Source organism: Sycon ciliatum, chromosome 8 (genome assembly GCF_964019385.1).
Source record: "Sycon ciliatum chromosome 8, ocSycCili1.1, whole genome shotgun sequence".
Lineage (NCBI taxonomy): Eukaryota > Metazoa > Porifera > Calcarea > Leucosolenida > Sycettidae > Sycon > Sycon ciliatum.
In genome coordinates this window covers 27,028,721-27,047,468 of record NC_088650.1, presented here as the reverse complement: position 1 = coordinate 27,047,468, position 18,748 = coordinate 27,028,721, and the positions used below count along the sequence as shown (strand labels likewise).

The window sequence follows — 18,748 nt, the reverse complement described above, 5'->3', positions numbered from 1 at the left end:
TGGCACATAACTACGTAGCATAGCATGCGGTGTACAGGATCTACGTGTGTTGATTTGCTGCTGAGTGGCACTGGCAGTGAAATGGAAGTGTGATCGAGTGTCACTCCTTGTACTGTTGTACTTGTAGCAGTCTGTGTAGAGAGTAGTAGTGCAGTAACACCGTGACTGGCGTGAGTACCGAGTGTCGAGACACGTTCCATGACTGTATAAACTAGCTCTGCGCACCACTGCAAGTCCAAACAAACTTATTTTACTTGGCCGTGTGCCCAAGTTGTGCTTATTTTTCTGGCGTGTTGAGATTTGCTGAAACTTTGGAAGAGGAAAGCCGAACAGCGAATTGGTTGTGTGTGTGCCACTCGCTACGCGGCACCTGCTGAGAGGAAATTCTTGTGCGACGCTTTCGCTTGCGGGGGAGTCGAGCAATTCTTTCTCGAGTCATCGTGCCGGACACGGGTGTCTTGGGATCGTTAGCGGTGAGCCAAGTGTTGTGAAGTTTGTATGGTAACTAAAACCGGGTAGTACTAAATGTGTTCAGTATGCCTTGATTGACTATTTCGTGGGTGCCTAGGGCTAGGTACTACCTTGTAGTTAGCTTCCACTAGTTCCTACCGTCGTTTGTTTTTCCTCGGGAGCATGGCTTATTTTTTGGTACTAGTACACGACGTGTGACGGCACGTGAAACACGCAGAACGTTTAGGTACTAGGTGGACCATGGTGGACGTGATGAGCCACACAGGCAGTGCGTTCGGACTAGCTCTGGCCTGACTAGGACTAGGAAGGATGGAAGTGCAGCGAGCGACCCGTGGCCCAGTGGCAGTGGCAGTGGCAGTGACTTGTTTTGTGATGGTGCCACTGCCAGCCAGGAATGAAGATCGATCCCTAGGCCCTGCGCTGCGGTGGCAGTATGCATGTGTCGATCGTGGTGGTGCTTTTGCAGCATTCTCGCCTTTTTTTACTCATCCGTCTGCTGCGTTGCTTGCTAGCCTCTAGTACGTGGCACCTTGATTCTTCGCAGCCCAAGGCTAGGACCTTATTTCAACAAATAATTGTTATATGCACAAGGTACTGATTGTTGTCAGATCCGTGCTATAGCGCTAGTTCAAGCTGTCGAGTGTTTATCAAAATTATTGTGATGAAATAATTTAATTCAATCAATTATTTTGTTGATACAATGTACTACTACTAGTACTCCATGTCACTGGGGCTATCTACGGGATATGTACATAGTATGTACCCAGGGCATTTCGCCTTTCGGTGACAATCATTGTCAACATTTAAAAAATTATATTTAGAAAACACGGGATGGGTGTGGTCAACTCCATCTGAAATCGGACACCTCCACATGCCGTACTAGTACTACTAGTACAACAGTCTATAGTAAGACGTCAGTATAAAGTACCCCGAATATGAACATACTGTGGCATATACGGCTAGCTGCCCCCCCCCCCCCCCCCCCCGGCTTGAACTAGTGTGGATCCCGGCTTGAGCTGGTGTGTATCTGACACCAATCTTGTGCATGTGGCGTAACTCAGAGAAATAAGACCAACTTCACATCATTTTACTGTGGATTTTATCAAGATAGCACCAGCCCACGTTTCCTTTTTCAATAAGTTCGTAAGTTCATAGAGTGATTACTGAATTATTTCAACGGAAGGCCGCAATTCTGTATGGACACGTGAAAATGTTTTTTGGTCTCTGTTGTTCTGCCTTTGTGGCTTTTTTAAGCCTACAGTCCATTTCAAAACTATAGACGCGTAGGGTTTTTGAAATATTTCAAATTTGGCTGGAACTTTTTGAGAATAGTTTTCGGAAAATTGCTCAGGACCGCTCCACAATTACTCTCATATAGTTTCTAAACGATTGGATAACAGACGCCCAATTTGGAAAAAATTATGCACAAAGCGATCACAGATTTTATGTGGTATAGATGCTGGCATAACGTTTTTTGCCTAGGTATGCGTCTATAGTTTTGAAATGGACTGTAGTTCACATTCGACGCAACGCCGACGGTACGGGATGTAAGGGCTTGTCGGGAGCGCTGGGGTGAGCTGTAAAATCCTGTACGATTCGTACGACACGACATGCAGCAGTCGTTGCGACGTTCAACATCGAACGGCCCGAGTCATAAGGCACGGTCCGTGACGGGGTGACTTTCGGACCTAATTTCTCGTTTTTCGGGACTTCTTTCAATTATTTCTCCTTGAAAGAAGCGGAATCAAGTTCACGACATCAGTTTTTCATGAAGACCAAAAAATTAGCCCTGAAAGTTGTGGCATTCAAATACTAGCCCCGGGAAATGATAGAATAGTTCGTCTGTCACGCTTCTGAACTATCCCTAAATACAATAAGTGACATGAGATCTTATGTTGCTAAAATTCAACTCAAGTCGTGCTAGCCATTCTGTGAGTTATCATGGGAAGTGCAGTGTTCGAAATGCTAAAAATTTCCAAGTACGAATCGGGAGTAGTCGGCGCACGACGCCGTCTCCTGTTCACACTCGAATTGCAGCCGTTTTGTACGCTTGCGTCCCCGTCTACGCCCGTCTACGGTATGAAGAGTTGGATCGATCCAACTCTGCCCGTCGCTTCCCGATCTGTACGGTAGTACGGTTGCGTTCCCGTTCCTGGTGTTCACATTGGACGCCGTCAGACGTCTTGCCCCGTCGAATGTGAACTAGGCTTTAAGGGTATACAGTAAAACCTGCCCGAACTGGACGGCCTTGGTGCAGCGGAAACTATCCTGACATGACAGGATTGCGCTGGATCCAGGGATGCGCTGGATCCAGGGATGCGCTGGATCCAGGGATTGCGCTTGATCCAGGGATGCGCTTGATCCAGGGATGCGCTTGATCCAGGGATGCGCTTGATCCAGGGATGCGCTTGATCCAGGGATGCGCTTGATCCAGGGATGCGCTTGATCCAGGGATGCGCTTGATCCAGGGATGCGCTTGATCCAGGGATGCGCTTGATCCAGGGATGCGCTTGATCCAGGGATGCGCTTGATCCAGGGATGCGCTTGATCCAGGGATGCGCTTGATCCAGGGATGCGCTTGATCCAGGGATGCGCTTGATCCAGGGATGCGCTTGATCCAGGGATGCGCTTGATCCAGGGATGCGCTTGATCCAGGGATGCGCTTGATCCAGGGATGCGCTTGATCCAGGGATGCGCTTGATCCAGGGATGCGCTTGGTCCAGGGATGCGCTTGGTCCAGGGATGCGCTTGGTCCAGGGATGCGCTTGGTCCAGGGATGCGCTTGGTCCAGGGATGCGCTTGGTCCAGGGATGCGCTTGGTCCAGGGATGCGCTTGATCCAGGGATGCGCTTGATCCAGGGATGCGCTTGATCCAGGGATGCGCTTGATCCAGGGATGCGCTTGATCCAGGGATGCGCTTGATCCAGGGATGCGCTTGATCCAGGGATGCGCTTGGTCCAGGGATGCGCTTGATCCAGGGTCCGGCAAACACAGGTTTTACTGTATGTGCAGTCACGCGGCAGGGTGAAGGTTAAACTAGTGGTTGATGAAGTGCAAGCTTGGCCCAGACAGAGAAGGAGAGAAAGAGCCGTAGACAATGTGTGTGTGTGTGTGTGTGTGTGTGTGTGTGTGTGTGACTCTTCCTGACTTTTCTTTCATTCTCCTGGGTGGTTACCAACAGCCAGTGCATGCCGGAGTATGTGGTGTGATGTGTGTGCGGGAAAAAAAGAAAAAGAAAAAAAGAAGACCAAAGATAGGGATTCACTGGCCAGAAAATGTCACTCCAAATAGCTGTATGGTGTAGACCAGGCTGAATAGTGACGGTCAATTCTTCAGCCTTGCAAGCTGTTGAATGGTGTAATCCCAGCACAAGTTGCTATGGCTTCTGCCGTAGCATTGCTATCATCGCCTCCGGCGATGGGCGTCAAAGGTCAAAGGTGTGTGTGTGTGCGTGTGCGTCCGTATGCATCCAGGCATGTGTTTGCAACTTTGGAAGTTTGGAGAGTGGTGCCAAATGGTGTTAAACTTGTATTTCTGCTGTGCAACAAATTTTTACTTCAAACTATTTTTTCGGACACGTGCCTAATGTAGCTGTTTGATTTCTGCAATTCTTGTGCAGGTGGTTGGAACAGCTGGGCCGTTAGACCTTAGCGTCAACGGTTGGTGGTAATGGATCCGCCGAACGGTGGACGGGAACGGTCCCAAACTGAGGTTCAACTTAGTGAGGAATGGGGAGAGGTATGGCCGGTTTAAAACGTGTACAGCTTCATTGCTAGTGATCTCCACTGAATGTGAACACCTGTTGAACTGGCCTTGCTCATTTGAGAGATTTCGTCTGGACTTCATATGACACTGCATGAGTGGGTGCATATTCATGTGTTCCCATGTATGTGTGTATTTTGTGACTTTGTGTGCTGTGACAGATTGACAATCTTCTCCAGGACTTAGTTTCTGGTGTGCCGGAGTATGTGGCTACAGGTAAGCGGATAAGGTTCTTCATGTTTCTTGTTGCATGTTGAATGTACCATGCATATGCCAATATTATAGTATGCACTTCAGGCAGACAGTTGCCTTTGTATGTGTGTGCATGTGTGCGTTCATGGCCCTCTCTCTCACTCTCTTTCTTTCACTTTCACTGCTCTCTCTCTCTCTCTCCATCTATCTCAGGATCTATCTATCTCTATCGCTATCCCTCTCTCTCTTCTCTCTCTCTCTCTCTCTCTCTCTCTCTCTCTCTCTCTCTCTCTCTCTCTCTCTCTCTCTCTCTCTCTCTCTCTCTCTCTCTCTCTCTCTCTCTCTCTCTCTCTCTCTTCTGGGCTCGTCACCGGGAAGGCACGTACTGCAGCTTATTATAAATTATCTGTCTTAGTATCCTGCTTCACGAGTGTAATATTGTCTGGGTTCAATAGGAACCTGATTTGCCTGATTTGCCTGATCTGGGATCATAGTGGTGGTAGCAGTGACACCATGTTGAATTGACATCATGTGTACATATGTGCTGCATGTTCATTTCCAGGGGATGCTGAAGCCGCCGACCCATACACCGCATGGCTGACCCAGTATCAGATGGAGTGCTACAAGGATCTGCTCATAAAGAGTGGCTTTGATGATCTCAAGTTCCTGGTAGGTACTGAGATACATACAGGGATCATCGCAATCATAGGCTATGCCGGGATACTGGAGGAGTCTTGTATATTGTTCAGAAGCAACTGCGTGTTCGCCTGATGGCCTGTACCACGCGGAATCCTGTATTGACCGGACTAATTTTCATGCACCAAAGTGCTGTGGATTGAAGGGGCATACCGTAATAACGCCCATATAAGCACATGCGCTTATAAGTGAAGTATGCTACGAATCCAATTTTCAAAAATGAAATATTTCACCTAAACGTGCATGCGCGATCAGAGTTCGTTTGCCAGAGTCTTTGTGTTTGACTAGGTCTTGTAGTGTCAGTTTCATGGTTCCTGTATGCTGTTTGCAGACTTTTATCCGTGATTGTGTCAAAGCGATAATTTTGGTAGTGCTTCGCCTATAAGAGCATGCGCTTATAAGTGAGAGTGCGCGTATATCCGAATACAGGCGCATGCGCCTATACGTGCGTTACTACGGTACCTGGATCAAGCGGAATCCTGTGATGCCAGGACAGTTGCCGCTGCACCAAGGGCGTCCGCCGGTCAGGGCAGGTTTTACTGTGCAGTGTGTGCAGGTACAGTGAAGGGAGACTGAAGGCTGTGCAGGTACAGTGAAGGGAGACTGAAGGCTGTGCAGGTACAGTGAAGGGAGACTGAAGGCTGTGTCCAGGTACAGTGAAGGGAGACTGAAGGCTGTGCAGGTACAGTGAAGGGAGACTGAAGGCTGTGCAGGTACAGTGAAGGGAGACTGAAGGCTGTGCAGGGTACAGTGAAGGGGGACTGAAGGCTGTGCAGGTACAGTGAAGGGAGACTGAAGGCTGTGCAGGTACAGTGAAGGGAGACTGAAGGCTGTGCAGGTACAGTGAAGGGAGACTGAAGGCTGTGCAGGTACAGTGAAGGGAGACTGAAGGCTGTGTCCAGGTACAGTGAAGGGAGACTGAAGGCTGTGCAGGTACAGTGAAGGGAGACTGAAGGCTGTGTCCAGGTACAGTGAAGGGAGACTGAAGGCTGTGCCGGTACAGTGAAGGGAGACAGAAGGCTGTGCAGGTACAGTGAAAGGAGACTGAAGGCTGTGCAGGTACAGTGAAAGGAGACTGAAGGCTGTGCAGGTATAGTGAAGGGAGACTGAAGGCTGTGCAGGTACAGTGAAGGGAGACTGAAGGCTGTGTAGGTACAGTGAAGGGAGACTGAAGGCTGTGCAGGTACAGTGAAGGGAGACTGAAGGCTGTGCAGGTACAGTGAAGGGAGACTGAAGGCTGTGCAGGTACAGTGAAGGGAGACTGAAGGCTGTGCAGGTACAGTGAAGGGAGACTGAAGGCTGTGTCCAGGTACAGTGAAGGGAGACTGAAGGCTGTGTAGGTACAGTGAAGGGAGACTGAAGGCTGTGCAGGTACAGTGAAGGGAGACTGAAGGCTGTGCAGGTACAGTGAAGGGAGACTGAAGGCTGTGTCCAGGTACAGTGAAGGGAGACTGAAGGCTGTGCAGGTACAGTGAAGGGAGACTGAAGGCTGTGCAGGTACAGTGAAGGGAGACTGAAGGCTGTGCAGGTACAGTGAAGGGAGACTGAAGGCTGTGCAGGTACAGTGAAGGGAGACTGAAGGCTGTGCAGGTACAGTGAAGGGAGACTGAAGGCTCTGAAGCTCTATTGCTGTTGCTCAGAGTGTCACCAAGAGTCCATAACCCCCAGATTGCGCAACTTCACTGATCAGATCTGGGACGGCGAAATCCGTGCTGCACGTCATAGTGTGACATCATGAGCAGGGGAAGTGTTTCCGTGGTGGGCCGCGTCGACGGAATGACGCAAGTCCGACCCAAAAAAATGACGTACATCACGGATTACGCCGTCCCACAACCCCATCCCAGTTGCGCACTCTGGGGGATTGTGGACTCTTGATGGCACGTGTACTAGTAAGCAACTCACTGTGAGTGTGCAGTGTAGTCAGATTATTCCTGCCTGTATGCTTACTCTGGCTACTGTGTGTATGTGTGCTGGAACAGAGTGAAGATATTATGACCGAAACAGATCTCAGGAGATCAGGGATTCGCTCCCAGGACGACTGCAGGTTGGTGTGCGTGTGTGTGTGTTTGTGTGTGTGTGTGTGTGTGTGTGTGTGTGTGTGTGTGTGTGTGTGTGTGTGTGTGTGTGTGTGTGTGTGTGTGTACGTACGTATGTGTGTGTGTGTGTGTGTGTGTGCACATGTATACCATTTAACTTTGAGCAGATAGAATGTGTCTGCTGTCTACTGACACGTCTGGCACCCCTGCTGGCAGAGTGGTTATGAGAAATACCAAGAGTACATAAATCCGAAACTCATGAAGAGTGTGCAGCTGCCTGCACTCTGCTCCTCTAGTGACAGCTGAGATTCACATTACATGACATGGCGGCACAATAGGTTGCGCTGGCAAACTGAGCAAGGTGGCCACCAGAGAGTTTCAGGAATGCCAAAGAAAGCTTTTGCTTCAACCCCTATGGTAGCTGAAGGTATCCCTGTAATTCACCTGTGCTACATTATCCTTATTCATTATGATTATACGCAGTGCAAGCATACTCCACACCTTTCTGTTTACTCTTTTCCAGCACATTGGTAGCAGTGGCCAGTCTTCTGCCGGACCGGTCGGCCATCTGCGAGCCAGACACCGTGCCAGAGCTACTGCAGGACCTAGGGTTGGAGGAGTACCTGGAACTGTTTGCACAGAACGACTATATGACTGTGAAGAAAGTCTGCTCCCTCTGGGACAACGAGCTGTTCGGCGTAAGTCAATGTGTTAGTTCTGATTGTTCTGCAGGCCTGCCAGACGGCCGCTTGCCGACTGAAGAATGTTATGCATGAACCGAATGCTGATCATGTGCTCCAGCAGGTCATGACCATTGGAGTGCATGGTTAACGTCATCAATGTGTCTGTAGAGTGAGACAAAATACTAGTAAACACTTGTGTGTCGCTATCCAGGGATGTCTTCAATCAGAGCAGTGTGCATTCAGCGGGGACAACCAGTTCCAGCCTCCTAGCCTAGACCGTTCCTATTTTCATGTATTACAGTCTATGCGGCGTAGTTGAGTCACCGTGTACACATTGGTATGCTGTGCATGATGCTAGCCTGGTCGCTCTTCGGCACTCGGCAGTAGTGTAATCTCTCAGTGACTAATGCAGCTAGTCTACTGGTGTCCTCTGTTCTGCAGATGGGCATGGCAAAGCTCGGGCATCGTCGACGGCTGACAGCGGCTATACGTGAGCTACACATGCTAAATCCAATGCTGCATGGAGATGTCAAGCTACCTGAAATGTCCGATATTGAGCTAGCTGTAAGTAGCCTGGGAGATATTCTAGTGGTTTGGTTATGGCTTAGAGCCTGCCATAACCAGTCCATGTGGGTTGGAAGCACTCAATAACCAGTCCATGTGAATAGGTAGCCTGCTATAACCAGTCCATGTGAATAGGTAGCCCGCCGTAACCAGTCCATGTGGATAGGTAGCCTGCTTTAACCAGTCCATATGGATAGAAAACCTGCCATAACCAGTCCATCAGGATAGGTAGCCCTCCATAACCAGTCCATGTGGATAGAAAACCTGCCATAACCAGTCCATTTGGAAAGGTAATCTGCCATAATCAGCCCATATAGATAGGCATCCTGCCATAATCAGCCCATATAGATAGGCAGCCTGCCATAACCAGTCCATGTGGATAGGCAGGCTGCTGTCACCAGTTCATGTGGAGCCTGCCATAACCAGTCCATGTGGATAGGTAACCTGCCGTAACCAGTCCATGTGGATAGGCATCCTGCCATAACCAGTCCATGTGGATAGGTAACCTGCTATAACCAGTCCTTGTAGATATGTAGCCTACCATATTGTTAACTTTGTGCTTGCGTGCACGCGTTGATGTGTGTGTGTGTGTGTACATGTATGTGTGTATGTGTGTGTGCATGCATGCATGTGTGCGTGTGTGTGCACGTGTGTATCATGTATGTGTACATGCACGTACGTACGTACGTATGTGTGTGTATGTGCCGCAGTTGAGAATGCGGCGGTTGAGTATGAGTCGGCTGATTCAGCTGTCGAAGGAGAGCTCAGCCCCGACAATGCCGGAGACCAACGTTCGCCGTGACTTCAGTACCGTGCAGGCAAGCATGAAACGGAAGCCGATTGAGAAGGCGGACGTGCCTCATATCAAAGTTGACACAAACGAGTCCAGGGGTGGTGCAAATCCAAACGTGAGTGTGTTTGTGGCACGGGGGGGGGGGGGGGGGGGAGGGTGAATGTTCGTGCATGCATGCATGTGGTAGGCTTATCTGCAGCCCCGTTTTGGAGAGCCGATATGTAAGCCATGCGCACCGGCTGTGTTCTGCAATAGATGTGCTATCCTAGATCTTAGCCTGGAGTTGACGATAATACCGCATCGTGCTGTGATTAATACGATCTGCAATGCACTTCTTGTTGTCTGTGTACTTTTTTTTAAACGTTTCAATTCCTACACCAGGATCCGAATTTTGACAGCTCTCGGCCGCAGACAGATCGTGACCTGGACCCTCTGAACCTTCGATCTCCACGTCATGCACAGGAGCATAATATCAAGATACTGCAGAAGATGGGTAAGGAACCTGGTTGGGTAAGGGGGAGGGGGGGGGGGGGCTGGTTGGGTAAGGGCCTGGTTGGGTAAGGACCCCTGGTTGGGTAAGGGGGGGGGGGGGGGGCTGGTTGGGTATGGAGTCTACTAAGGCCGCGGTCACACCGAGCTCGATTCAGCCGTTCAGCCGAAAAAAGCGCTTGTTTACGTCACTATTACCATGGAAATGGCTGAAAAATGTCCTACAAGCGACTTTCAGCCGTGGCTGACTCTCAGCCGTTTTTTCGGCTTGTTTCAGCCACAGCTTGTACAAGCGGCTGAAACAAGCCGAAATTCAAAAAATAATTTGAGTGCGCTTGGAGCACACCATGTAGCTATTTGACATGATGAACTGATATTGATGTTCTTTCTTGTGTCCGTGGAACCGTGCTATCCCTGTGCCTTTGGTTTTGATCGTGAGTCTGTCTATCCAACTACACTGTATTCAGTTTGATTTGGATTTTGTCCGACGACCATGGATTTCTGCCGCTGTGCCTCTAGACTGCTGCGTAGATTGTTGGAGCTGTGGTTTGAGGCCAAGACAAGGCACCACACTCACGACCGAATTCATGAAGAAAGCCGGGTACGAAGAAGAGAGTGGATTGCAACTGAGTTGAAGAACGGCAACCGGCGGGGCAGAAAGCTCGACATCGGGAAACACCACCCGAACCATCGCGTCCATGCACACCGAACAAATAAAAAGAGCACGACTTCGCAATTCAGAATCCGGGCTTCCTTTGCTTCTTCATCAAAACTGTACACTAGAACAAGTACAGTTTTAGATCGCGAACGTTCTGCTTTCCGGTTTCTTGCAAACATTGGTGTGTTTCGAGATATTCAAAATTTGGCGGGTAAGAAAAACAAGCCATTCAAGCTTTGCACTCAAGGTCTGGTGTGACCGCGTCACAGGGACCACGCAAGCCAGCTGAGCGCCAGCGATCACAAGCCCAAAGTGGCTTGTTTCGGTGTGACCGGGGCCTTAGGACCCCTGGTTGGGTAAGGGGGGCTGGTTGGGTATGGAGCCTGGTTGGGTAAGACTATCTAAATCAATCATCAACAACACCACAGTAAACACTAGAGTCAGTACAGTCAAAAACAACTCGCGAATAATGACACAATTTTCGGACCAAGTGGCCATGCATCCATGCGAGGGAAGCATGGATACAGTGAATGGGATGTTCAGTCTTTGACCACTTTGGTGGGTCTGATCTCCTCACCTCCCACCACTTTAGGAGCTGCATCTGCGCCTTGATCCTAGAGGGTGGTGGTGTTGCTACGGATGCGGAGAACCGTGGCATTTTCATTGGTCATGCATACTACTGCATACTATTAACCTCACGAATAACGAAACTTATCTCATGCACTATCGACGGCTATTCATTATTCGCAAGGTTGACTGTACAGTGGAAATAGATCATTCATCAGGCAACTCTTCTGTCTTGGATGTACTCCGCTGTGGAATGCACCGATGCAGGTATCGAGAGCACTCACCTGAAGAAGATGGGAGATAGTTGGAAACATCAGGTTACCGAGGTGGCGAAAGGCAATCTTCACTATGACGTACAGGTAAGTCAGTGTCGGTGACGTGCGGACAGACTGCCAGTTTGCCATTTCATGTACTTTTCAAAGTTTTCTTGGCTTCGCAGTTGTTAAAGGGGAAGTTAAGGCAAAAATTAAAATTTCACCAGTTGTAGTCTTCGGGGTGCTGAGTCGAATGGTCTTGGTCCGAGAAAGCTGAGACGCTCCCTTACTACTTGAATCCCAATCGAACTCGCGCACTTCCACCGAAACTGGGTGACTGCGCCCTACTAGATGGGGATTTGTATGCAAAATGTCACTAAAAGCGCCATTTCGTTCTTATAAAAGCACGGATGACCGCGATTGGCCCATATGTTGTAGTCTTTTGGACGCTGAGTCGATTGGTTTTGGTCCGAAAAGGCTGCGATGCAGCGTTCCTCCTTTATTCCCAATCGAACATGGTTGAACAAGCGGTCACGTGCTCCTGGGTGCCAAAATCACCTGGTCACCACGCCAGCAGGCGACAACTTTCACACCAAGGTTCAACTCGAGTTCAACTCGAGTGACAGGACTGCACCCAAAAAAGGTCAAACAGGCTAGTAAGTTGTACCCTGCAGGCACGGTGACCAGGTGACTGGTGTACGCAGGAGCACGTGACCGCTTGTTCAACCATGTTCGATTGGGAATAAAGGAGGAACGCTGCATCGCAGCCTTTTCGGACCAAAACCAATCGACTCAGCGTCCAAAAGACTACAACATATGGGCCAATTGCGGTCATCCGTGCTTTTATAAGAACGAAATGGCACTTTTAGTGACATTTTGCATACAAATCCCCATCTAGTAGGGCGCAGTCACCCAGTTTCGGTGGAAGTGCGCGAGTTCGATTGGGATTCAAGTAGGAAGGGAGCGTCTCAGCTTTCTCGGACCAAGACCATTCGACTCAGCACCCCGAAGACTACAACTGGTGAAATTTTAATTTTTGCCTTAACTTCCCCTTTAAGAACATGTTGTTGAAGCCGTTTTAGGTTCAGTAAATGTAGGCGTAGGGCGCGCTGAAGGTTTTGGGTGGCTGATGTGTATTTGTGATATGCTTTTATTTTGAGGATGCTGGATGTTGTGGATGCTGTGGTATTGTTCTTTGCAGTATCTGGGCACAGAATTAGTCAAGAAGTTTGAAGGACCGAAGACAACGGAAGAGGCATGCCATAAAATGCAGGTCAGTACTCGCCTATATGCAAAGAAGGGACTTGTTGCTGCCAGTCGAGCTACCATTTTTATTATCTACGGTTTTGCATTGTTCACTCGTATGCGTTGGGAGATTTTGGAATAAGTAAAAAAATGACAAGTGTGAACCCGAGTGATGCAGTGTAAGTGCCTTGGACATCATTCACCTATCAGGTGGCCTGGAAAGCGAGTGCATGCTGTTTCTTAGACGGTGGACATGTTGATAATCACATATATGTATGCTCCGCCGAATTGATATCTTCAATTTTCTTATTTCATTCTAGCTTCATTCAATGCGTACATGCAAGTAATAATAATAATTATCTTTCCCTCAAACTAGTGAAGATAATAATAATAATAATTCTAGCTTCTTCCCAATTGCCCCCTACTAGTATATACCACATGCAGTTTAACTGATTACGGTAGTGGTCCACTGTTGAAGTAATAACGAGGATGGCCTCAGGCACAGTGGTAGCCACTGTCACAGGGTTACGTTGTCGGAGCTCGTGTGACTTCTTCCCCTTGTATTTTTTCTTTTATGCTTCCACTGTCACGGTCTCCTGTAGATGATGGCAATGAAAATGCAGAAGATTCCGAAGATATCCCTGTGGATACATGGTTCCATCATCAAATTTGTGGACTCCAAAAGCCAGGTGAGTGCCTGGGATCACCTCTCACCTTCCAACTCTGTGTGTGTGTTACAGTATTTCTCTGAATATAAGTCGCACTTGCTTATAAGTCACAGCCCATTCTCACGTCCGAACCAAATCGTCTCAATGCATTCACATAAGTAAGAAGTCACACTCGATTGTAAGTCGCACCCCCTTCTTTGCCCTTGAAGTTTAGTGTAAAAAACAGGGGCGTAGGAAGCAGTTTAATATTGGTGCGGCAAAATTGTGAGAGGGGGTCCGGGGTCCTCCCCCGGGATTTGTTTTGAAAATTGGGCCTAAAAGGCCATATTTTAATGCTACAGAATAATATGAGAACTAAGAATATGAATGCTGATGATACACCGCATTGTCGATGTAAAACATGGTACCGGTACAAGAGTCGACAAGCCATCAACAAGGTTGAAATGTAAAAAAAGAAAAAAGAAAAAAATTCGAAAATTATTGGTCCGGCGACCGCCGGGCCTGCCGGACCGGTTCCTACGCCCATGAAAAAGGTGCGACTTACAATCCGGGAAATACGGTATACTGATGCAGTAAGACGGTGAATTATGGTCCTTTACCAGTACAACCTCCCTCCTACTGTTGTGGACATGGAAATCCGGTCGCACGTCTAGCGGCCCCAGGGTGCTGGCCATGCAGCCGTGGCTGAAGCGGTAGATCTACACACATGCATTTTATGTGCTGCAGCGCGCTGTTCCCATCGGATCAAAATGTGCACTGCATGCACGCAGCGTTCTGTACGCGCTGAGGGCGCCGGCCCCAGTCAATCGACTGGATTTCCATGTCCGCTACAGTACAATCATGCAGTGGGAGTGGGGATTTGAGCTAGAGTTTATGGGATTTTTGGAGAAAAACTGGGTCTGCTAACTCTGCTTCATTGCTATCAGGAGAGAGTAAGAGAAAAAAAGAACCATGCCGCAGTGAACAGGATTCGAACCTGTGCGGGCAGAGCCCAATTGATTTCTAGTCAATCGCCTTAACCACTCGGCCACCACTGCTCAGATGTGGTGCAACCCACCTTATTACATGTTTCGACAAGAAACCATGCCCATGCCCATGCCCATGCCCATGCCATGGAGAGGGACAGTGAGTTGTGTGTGTGTGTTGTACTTTGCCTTGGTTAGCCCCTCCCCATCTTGGTGATAAAAGGCCATATTCAGTTTACAGCTGTTGGTATGGAAATAAATGCTCAAGATATGGGGCCCCGGGGGCAGTTTTGGCCTGATTTTTTGTGGAAGAAAGCCGGTGCTGGTGTAACCTGCCTTTGCAGGTGATGCTGGGGATCACGCAACTGGACGTGATCCCCAGCATCACCTGCAAAGGCACCGTAATCCCCGAGTCCAGCCATGTTCTGTACCTTGGCCTCCTATTGGACTCGTCGCTCAGCTTCGAGCAGCAGGTTGAGCGTGTGTGCGCAAAGGCACAGTGCAAGGTTGCCTCATTCCGCCACGGGCGCCGCGATGTCTCCATGACCGGCCGCCGCATGTTTTACCTGACAATTGTCCAGAGTACCTTGGACTATGCCAGCACATGTTATGTTCACTGCTTGTCTGCTAAACTCAGAGACAAACTTGAGTCAACCAGCAATAGGTGCCTAAGGCGAGTGTTTGGCCATGATCAGTATACTTCTATCGATTTCATTCTCACCAAATATAACCTGTATACTTTCTCTCGCCGTGTAAACTTGAAGCTGTTTGTGTTTGTTTTTAGGTGTCTATCTCGTTGCACCCGTCCTCTTTTAAGCACGATATTTACCCCCCGCTCTGCATCATGCCGCACAAATGCTGCTACCCGCGGTCAAGCTTCAGCTGCTCTGAACCTACCCAGAGCTACGTCTCGTTACGGCCTGAATGCTATTTCATTTTTGGCAGCAGACAGATGGAACATGCTTCCACCTGGATGTCGTCAAGCTAAGCCCCTTTCTGCATTTGTCACAAGCACCAAGTCATTCCTAGGGTTCCCAGTAAAAAGGCAACGCCTGTTGGGAGTTCCCTAGTAAAATAATAAATTCTACTACTACTACTACTAAAACCTGCTAAGCTCAGTAGATAGCCTGTAGTGTAAAGGGTATATTCAAGCCCTAGTACAGTGTATACAGTAAAACCTGTCAATGAGACCGATGACTCGGATAAGGCGACCACCTGTCCTGAAAGACCACCGAAACTAGGACCAAGAGATGCTTTTTCCAGTCAAATGACCCTGGATGAGGAGACCACCTGGGAGCAGAGACCACGTTTTGAAGGTCCCTTGAGCGGTTGTCTTAGACAGCTGTTTCACTGTATAGTGTTGTGCATGGTGTGGTGTTTCATGCTGTAGAGCGTCATTCAGAAAGATGAGCTAAAGACGGTGCTGTACATTGCCCAAGATGTCAAAGACCCCACCGTTTTCGGCTACGTGACGCGCGACCCGTTGCAGAAGAAGCTCTGCTTCTGCCACGTGCTGCGTGCTGAGACGAAGGTATGGTTCTAACTTCCATGGCATGTGCCGTATGTGTACATGTGCATGAATGCCGTGCAATATTGGCCTGCGAAACACAGGATCAGCCTTTTATTTGGCATAGCCAGGTATTTCACTCTTTGTGTGTGTAGTTGCTCGAAATCACCGCACTTGTACCGGAGGCAGGCTCGATACTGCGGTGGCAAGCCCTTTTCACGCAACATTGATGGGTGAAAACCGGACATGTAAATACTGTCATAGGTTGGAGAGATAGCTGTCCTACTACAACCAAGGATATCTGTTACAGGTATTGTATAGGTTTACACAAAACGGTGCCAGGGACCCTGCAGTCTTCCGCACACATCAGACCTGATCCCCGGTGTTGCAGAAAATGTGCTGCTCTTGACTTTGTCCACGGGTTCGTGTAGCTTGTTCACCAGTATTTCTTGTCTGTATCCTGAATTTTCTGCTCTTTGCCTTTAGAAAATAGCCAATGAAATTGTCATGACGCTGGGACAGGCATTCGAGGTAGGGTGTTGCACATTTCTTGCACAATGTGACCTTGTTTCTATTTGTTCCTCAGTATACCCGGCCTTTGCTCGTAAAAGTGAGTGTTATGGGGACGGAATGCCTTTGGAGTGTGTGTGTGTGTGTTTGGGGGAGGGGGGTATGCTTTGAATTTCTTTCCAGTGATGGTATTGCAATTGGGTCCATCACCATTCTACAGAAAATGTCCCTTCTTTTTCATCATCACCTCTCTCTCTCTCTCTCTCTCTCTCTCTCTCTCTCTCTCTCTCTCTTTCTCTCTCTCTCTCACTCTCTCTCTCTCTCTCTCTCTCTCACTCTCTCTCTCTCTCTCTCTCTCTCTCTCTCTCTCTCTCCTGCATCTGTAACAATAGATCGCATACCAGCATCACAAGAAGACGAAAGCCATTCAGAAGATGGCCGCTTTCGAAGAGGACCTAGAGCAACGGCGAGGCAGCAAGCATGGCGACTCGCTTGACTTGGCCGCCGGTTCCACTGCACAGCCGGTAGCAGCATCACACACAGCGCCCGCACCGCCACCACATGCAGCAGCCGCAACACCAGCAGCAGCATCTGTAGGATCACGCGGGGCGGAAAAAGAATCGCCTGCCTACTCCAAAGTAATACCGAAGCGACTACGTAAGCAAGTCAGCCCCGACAAGGCAAAAACCAGTAGCACTGACGGGCCCGTAAGACTTATTGATAGCCCTCATATGGTGCCAGCCAGGTCTTCGATCAAACACGAGGTATCACTGAAGGAGTCCGAGAAGGAAGGCGAAGAGGAGACACACTGGGTAACCCCTGGCTCTACTGCCAGCAATGGACCACGGTCATGATGCAGTGTTGAACCTCCTCCGCTCGCTCTGTGTAAGCAGCCAGGTATGTGCTGGCAAGAGAATTTTTTATTAGGCCATGTAAAATATATTGATTGTTTATCGTCAGATTTTCCTGAGAAATCGGGGCGGACGGGAGGTATTATATTTTATTTCTTCATTTTACATGTATGGCTGTATGGTAGGTGTTTGCAACCCCTAGACATGCCTCTTTCTTCAATTTTCTTATTTTGAAGCCATTTTGCACAGAGTGAGATAAATCCATGTGATGCAGATGAATCGTCAGCCACGAATAACATCTTGCAAGATAATTTTGAGGATGCCAATAGGGAAAAGTGAAACAACCAACGTAGGACAACAAAGAGAATCAGGCAGCTGATAATATCTTTCACTTTTCAAGCCTATATCACCTACATGTATGATTCAATCTGCGGACTTCGCCTTCCAAGATCTTCAGTCACGCTCATTAGAGGCCGTATAGGCACAGATCGCAGTACATACAGTACATTTACCGGAATTAAAAAATAAAATAATTTGGCTGGGAGGGCGAAAATCGGGGCGGGCGCAGACGATAAACAATCAGTTGTTTTTACTTGGCCTTACGTCATTCTTTGGCAGAAGTATGATGAAGTGCGTATGCTTTCCCGCGCTTGTTTTGTAGATATCATGAGAGTTCATCAGGTTCAATACACATCGATCTATCGTCCGTTGTTCTGCTTCGACTACCGTAGCTGTAATGTACAAATTAGTTGTACTTTGATCTCTGGCTACGCATAATGGCATCAGTGAGCCAAACAGCCGCCAAAGACTGATGTCATAACGAAAATTCCGCCGTGGGCTGGGGGATCGTCGAGTCGCACACTCTTGGTGCTAGGCATGTATGTTCACGGGAAGACCATGTCTGTCTACACTGCCGTCTATGTCCGATGTGTGCCTATGGTGCTACATGTAGCCGAATTACGATGCGTTCATGCCATGCTTGTGCAAGCAGCCGGGCGTGCACAGCGAATGCATGGGACATGTGCATGCACCACAGATCAGTGTTGTCCCTAGCAGTCTGTCCTGTGTGTGGGATGCTCACCGTATCCTGTGTGCACCACGATTCTGTATTCCCTGCAGATTCTACGGAACGGCAATTGGCTGAACGTGAAGTAATACGCTGAAGGTCACCGGTACTAGTCTATCACCACCCACCGTGGCAACCAGCTCACAGTGGTACTCAATAGTCAATACCACACAACATTTTGACTTGCGATTGCCATGCAGCTAGAAGGTACGCAACAGCACTAGATGCGACTGATAACATACATGCTGTTCTGCAATCTTCCTGTGATTTCGTCAATTTTTTTAAAATTTTCAATTCCCTTGAGTACGCACGGAGGCTGTTTAATTTTTACGTTTCCTTCCTGTCACCCGTTGCTGTTTTTCTGCTGCAGTGTTGTGTTCCATGTGTTCATGCTCTGATCTGATGTTCCTGGCCCGTCCCAGAACCTACAATCAATGTGTCCAGCATCTGTGACTTGCAATTTGGGGTGATACAGTCATGATAATAGAGAGGTTCCGCATAACGTAATTACGTTAGTAAAAAACGTAGTCGATCTACGGAAAGTCTTACGGAAACTGCATGCGCATCTGGGTTCCGCCATACGGAGTTTTCAAATCACGTAGCTGCCCTTGGCAACGTGTACGACCAGATCGGCTTGGGGAGAGAGTCATAAATTTGTACCCCAATCCACTTACGGACCAGCTACGTTATCAGAGCCCTATCTACGTACTCTCCGTAGACAACTTTCCGTAAGTGGAGTGCAAACTCGCGAATTCACGGGTTTTTCCCGCC

The 18,748-nt window shown here is 48.7% G+C and overlaps 1 protein-coding gene and 1 non-coding gene across 3 annotated transcripts; one reads left to right on the top strand and one right to left on the bottom strand.

Annotated features, from left to right (window-relative positions):
* The first annotated feature begins 170 nt into the window (after window positions 1–170).
* Window positions 171–18,408, top strand: LOC135822539 (ankyrin repeat and SAM domain-containing protein 1A-like). Of its 2 annotated transcripts, none has more exons than XM_065335331.1 (16): window positions 171–473; window positions 4,091–4,209; window positions 4,395–4,449; window positions 4,988–5,094; window positions 7,101–7,165; window positions 7,681–7,855; window positions 8,282–8,404; window positions 9,115–9,312; window positions 9,579–9,690; window positions 11,179–11,270; window positions 12,367–12,438; window positions 13,013–13,099; window positions 15,434–15,574; window positions 16,037–16,081; window positions 16,453–16,945; window positions 18,031–18,408. In XM_065335331.1, the coding sequence occupies exons 2-15, from the start codon at window positions 4,141–4,143 to the stop codon at window positions 16,912–16,914; spliced, it is 1,803 nt and encodes a 600-aa protein (XP_065191403.1). In that variant the 5' UTR covers window positions 171–473; window positions 4,091–4,140; the 3' UTR covers window positions 16,915–16,945; window positions 18,031–18,408. The 2 variants fall into 2 exon arrangements, with proteins under 2 accessions (XP_065191403.1, XP_065191402.1); XM_065335330.1 differs by having other exon boundaries at window positions 175–473; window positions 16,453–16,957.
* On the bottom strand, window positions 14,034–14,115 carry Trnas-aga (transfer RNA serine (anticodon AGA)). Its single transcript has one exon. It is a non-coding gene; the product is annotated as a tRNA-Ser (tRNA).
* Window positions 18,409–18,748: the final 340 nt, after the last annotated feature.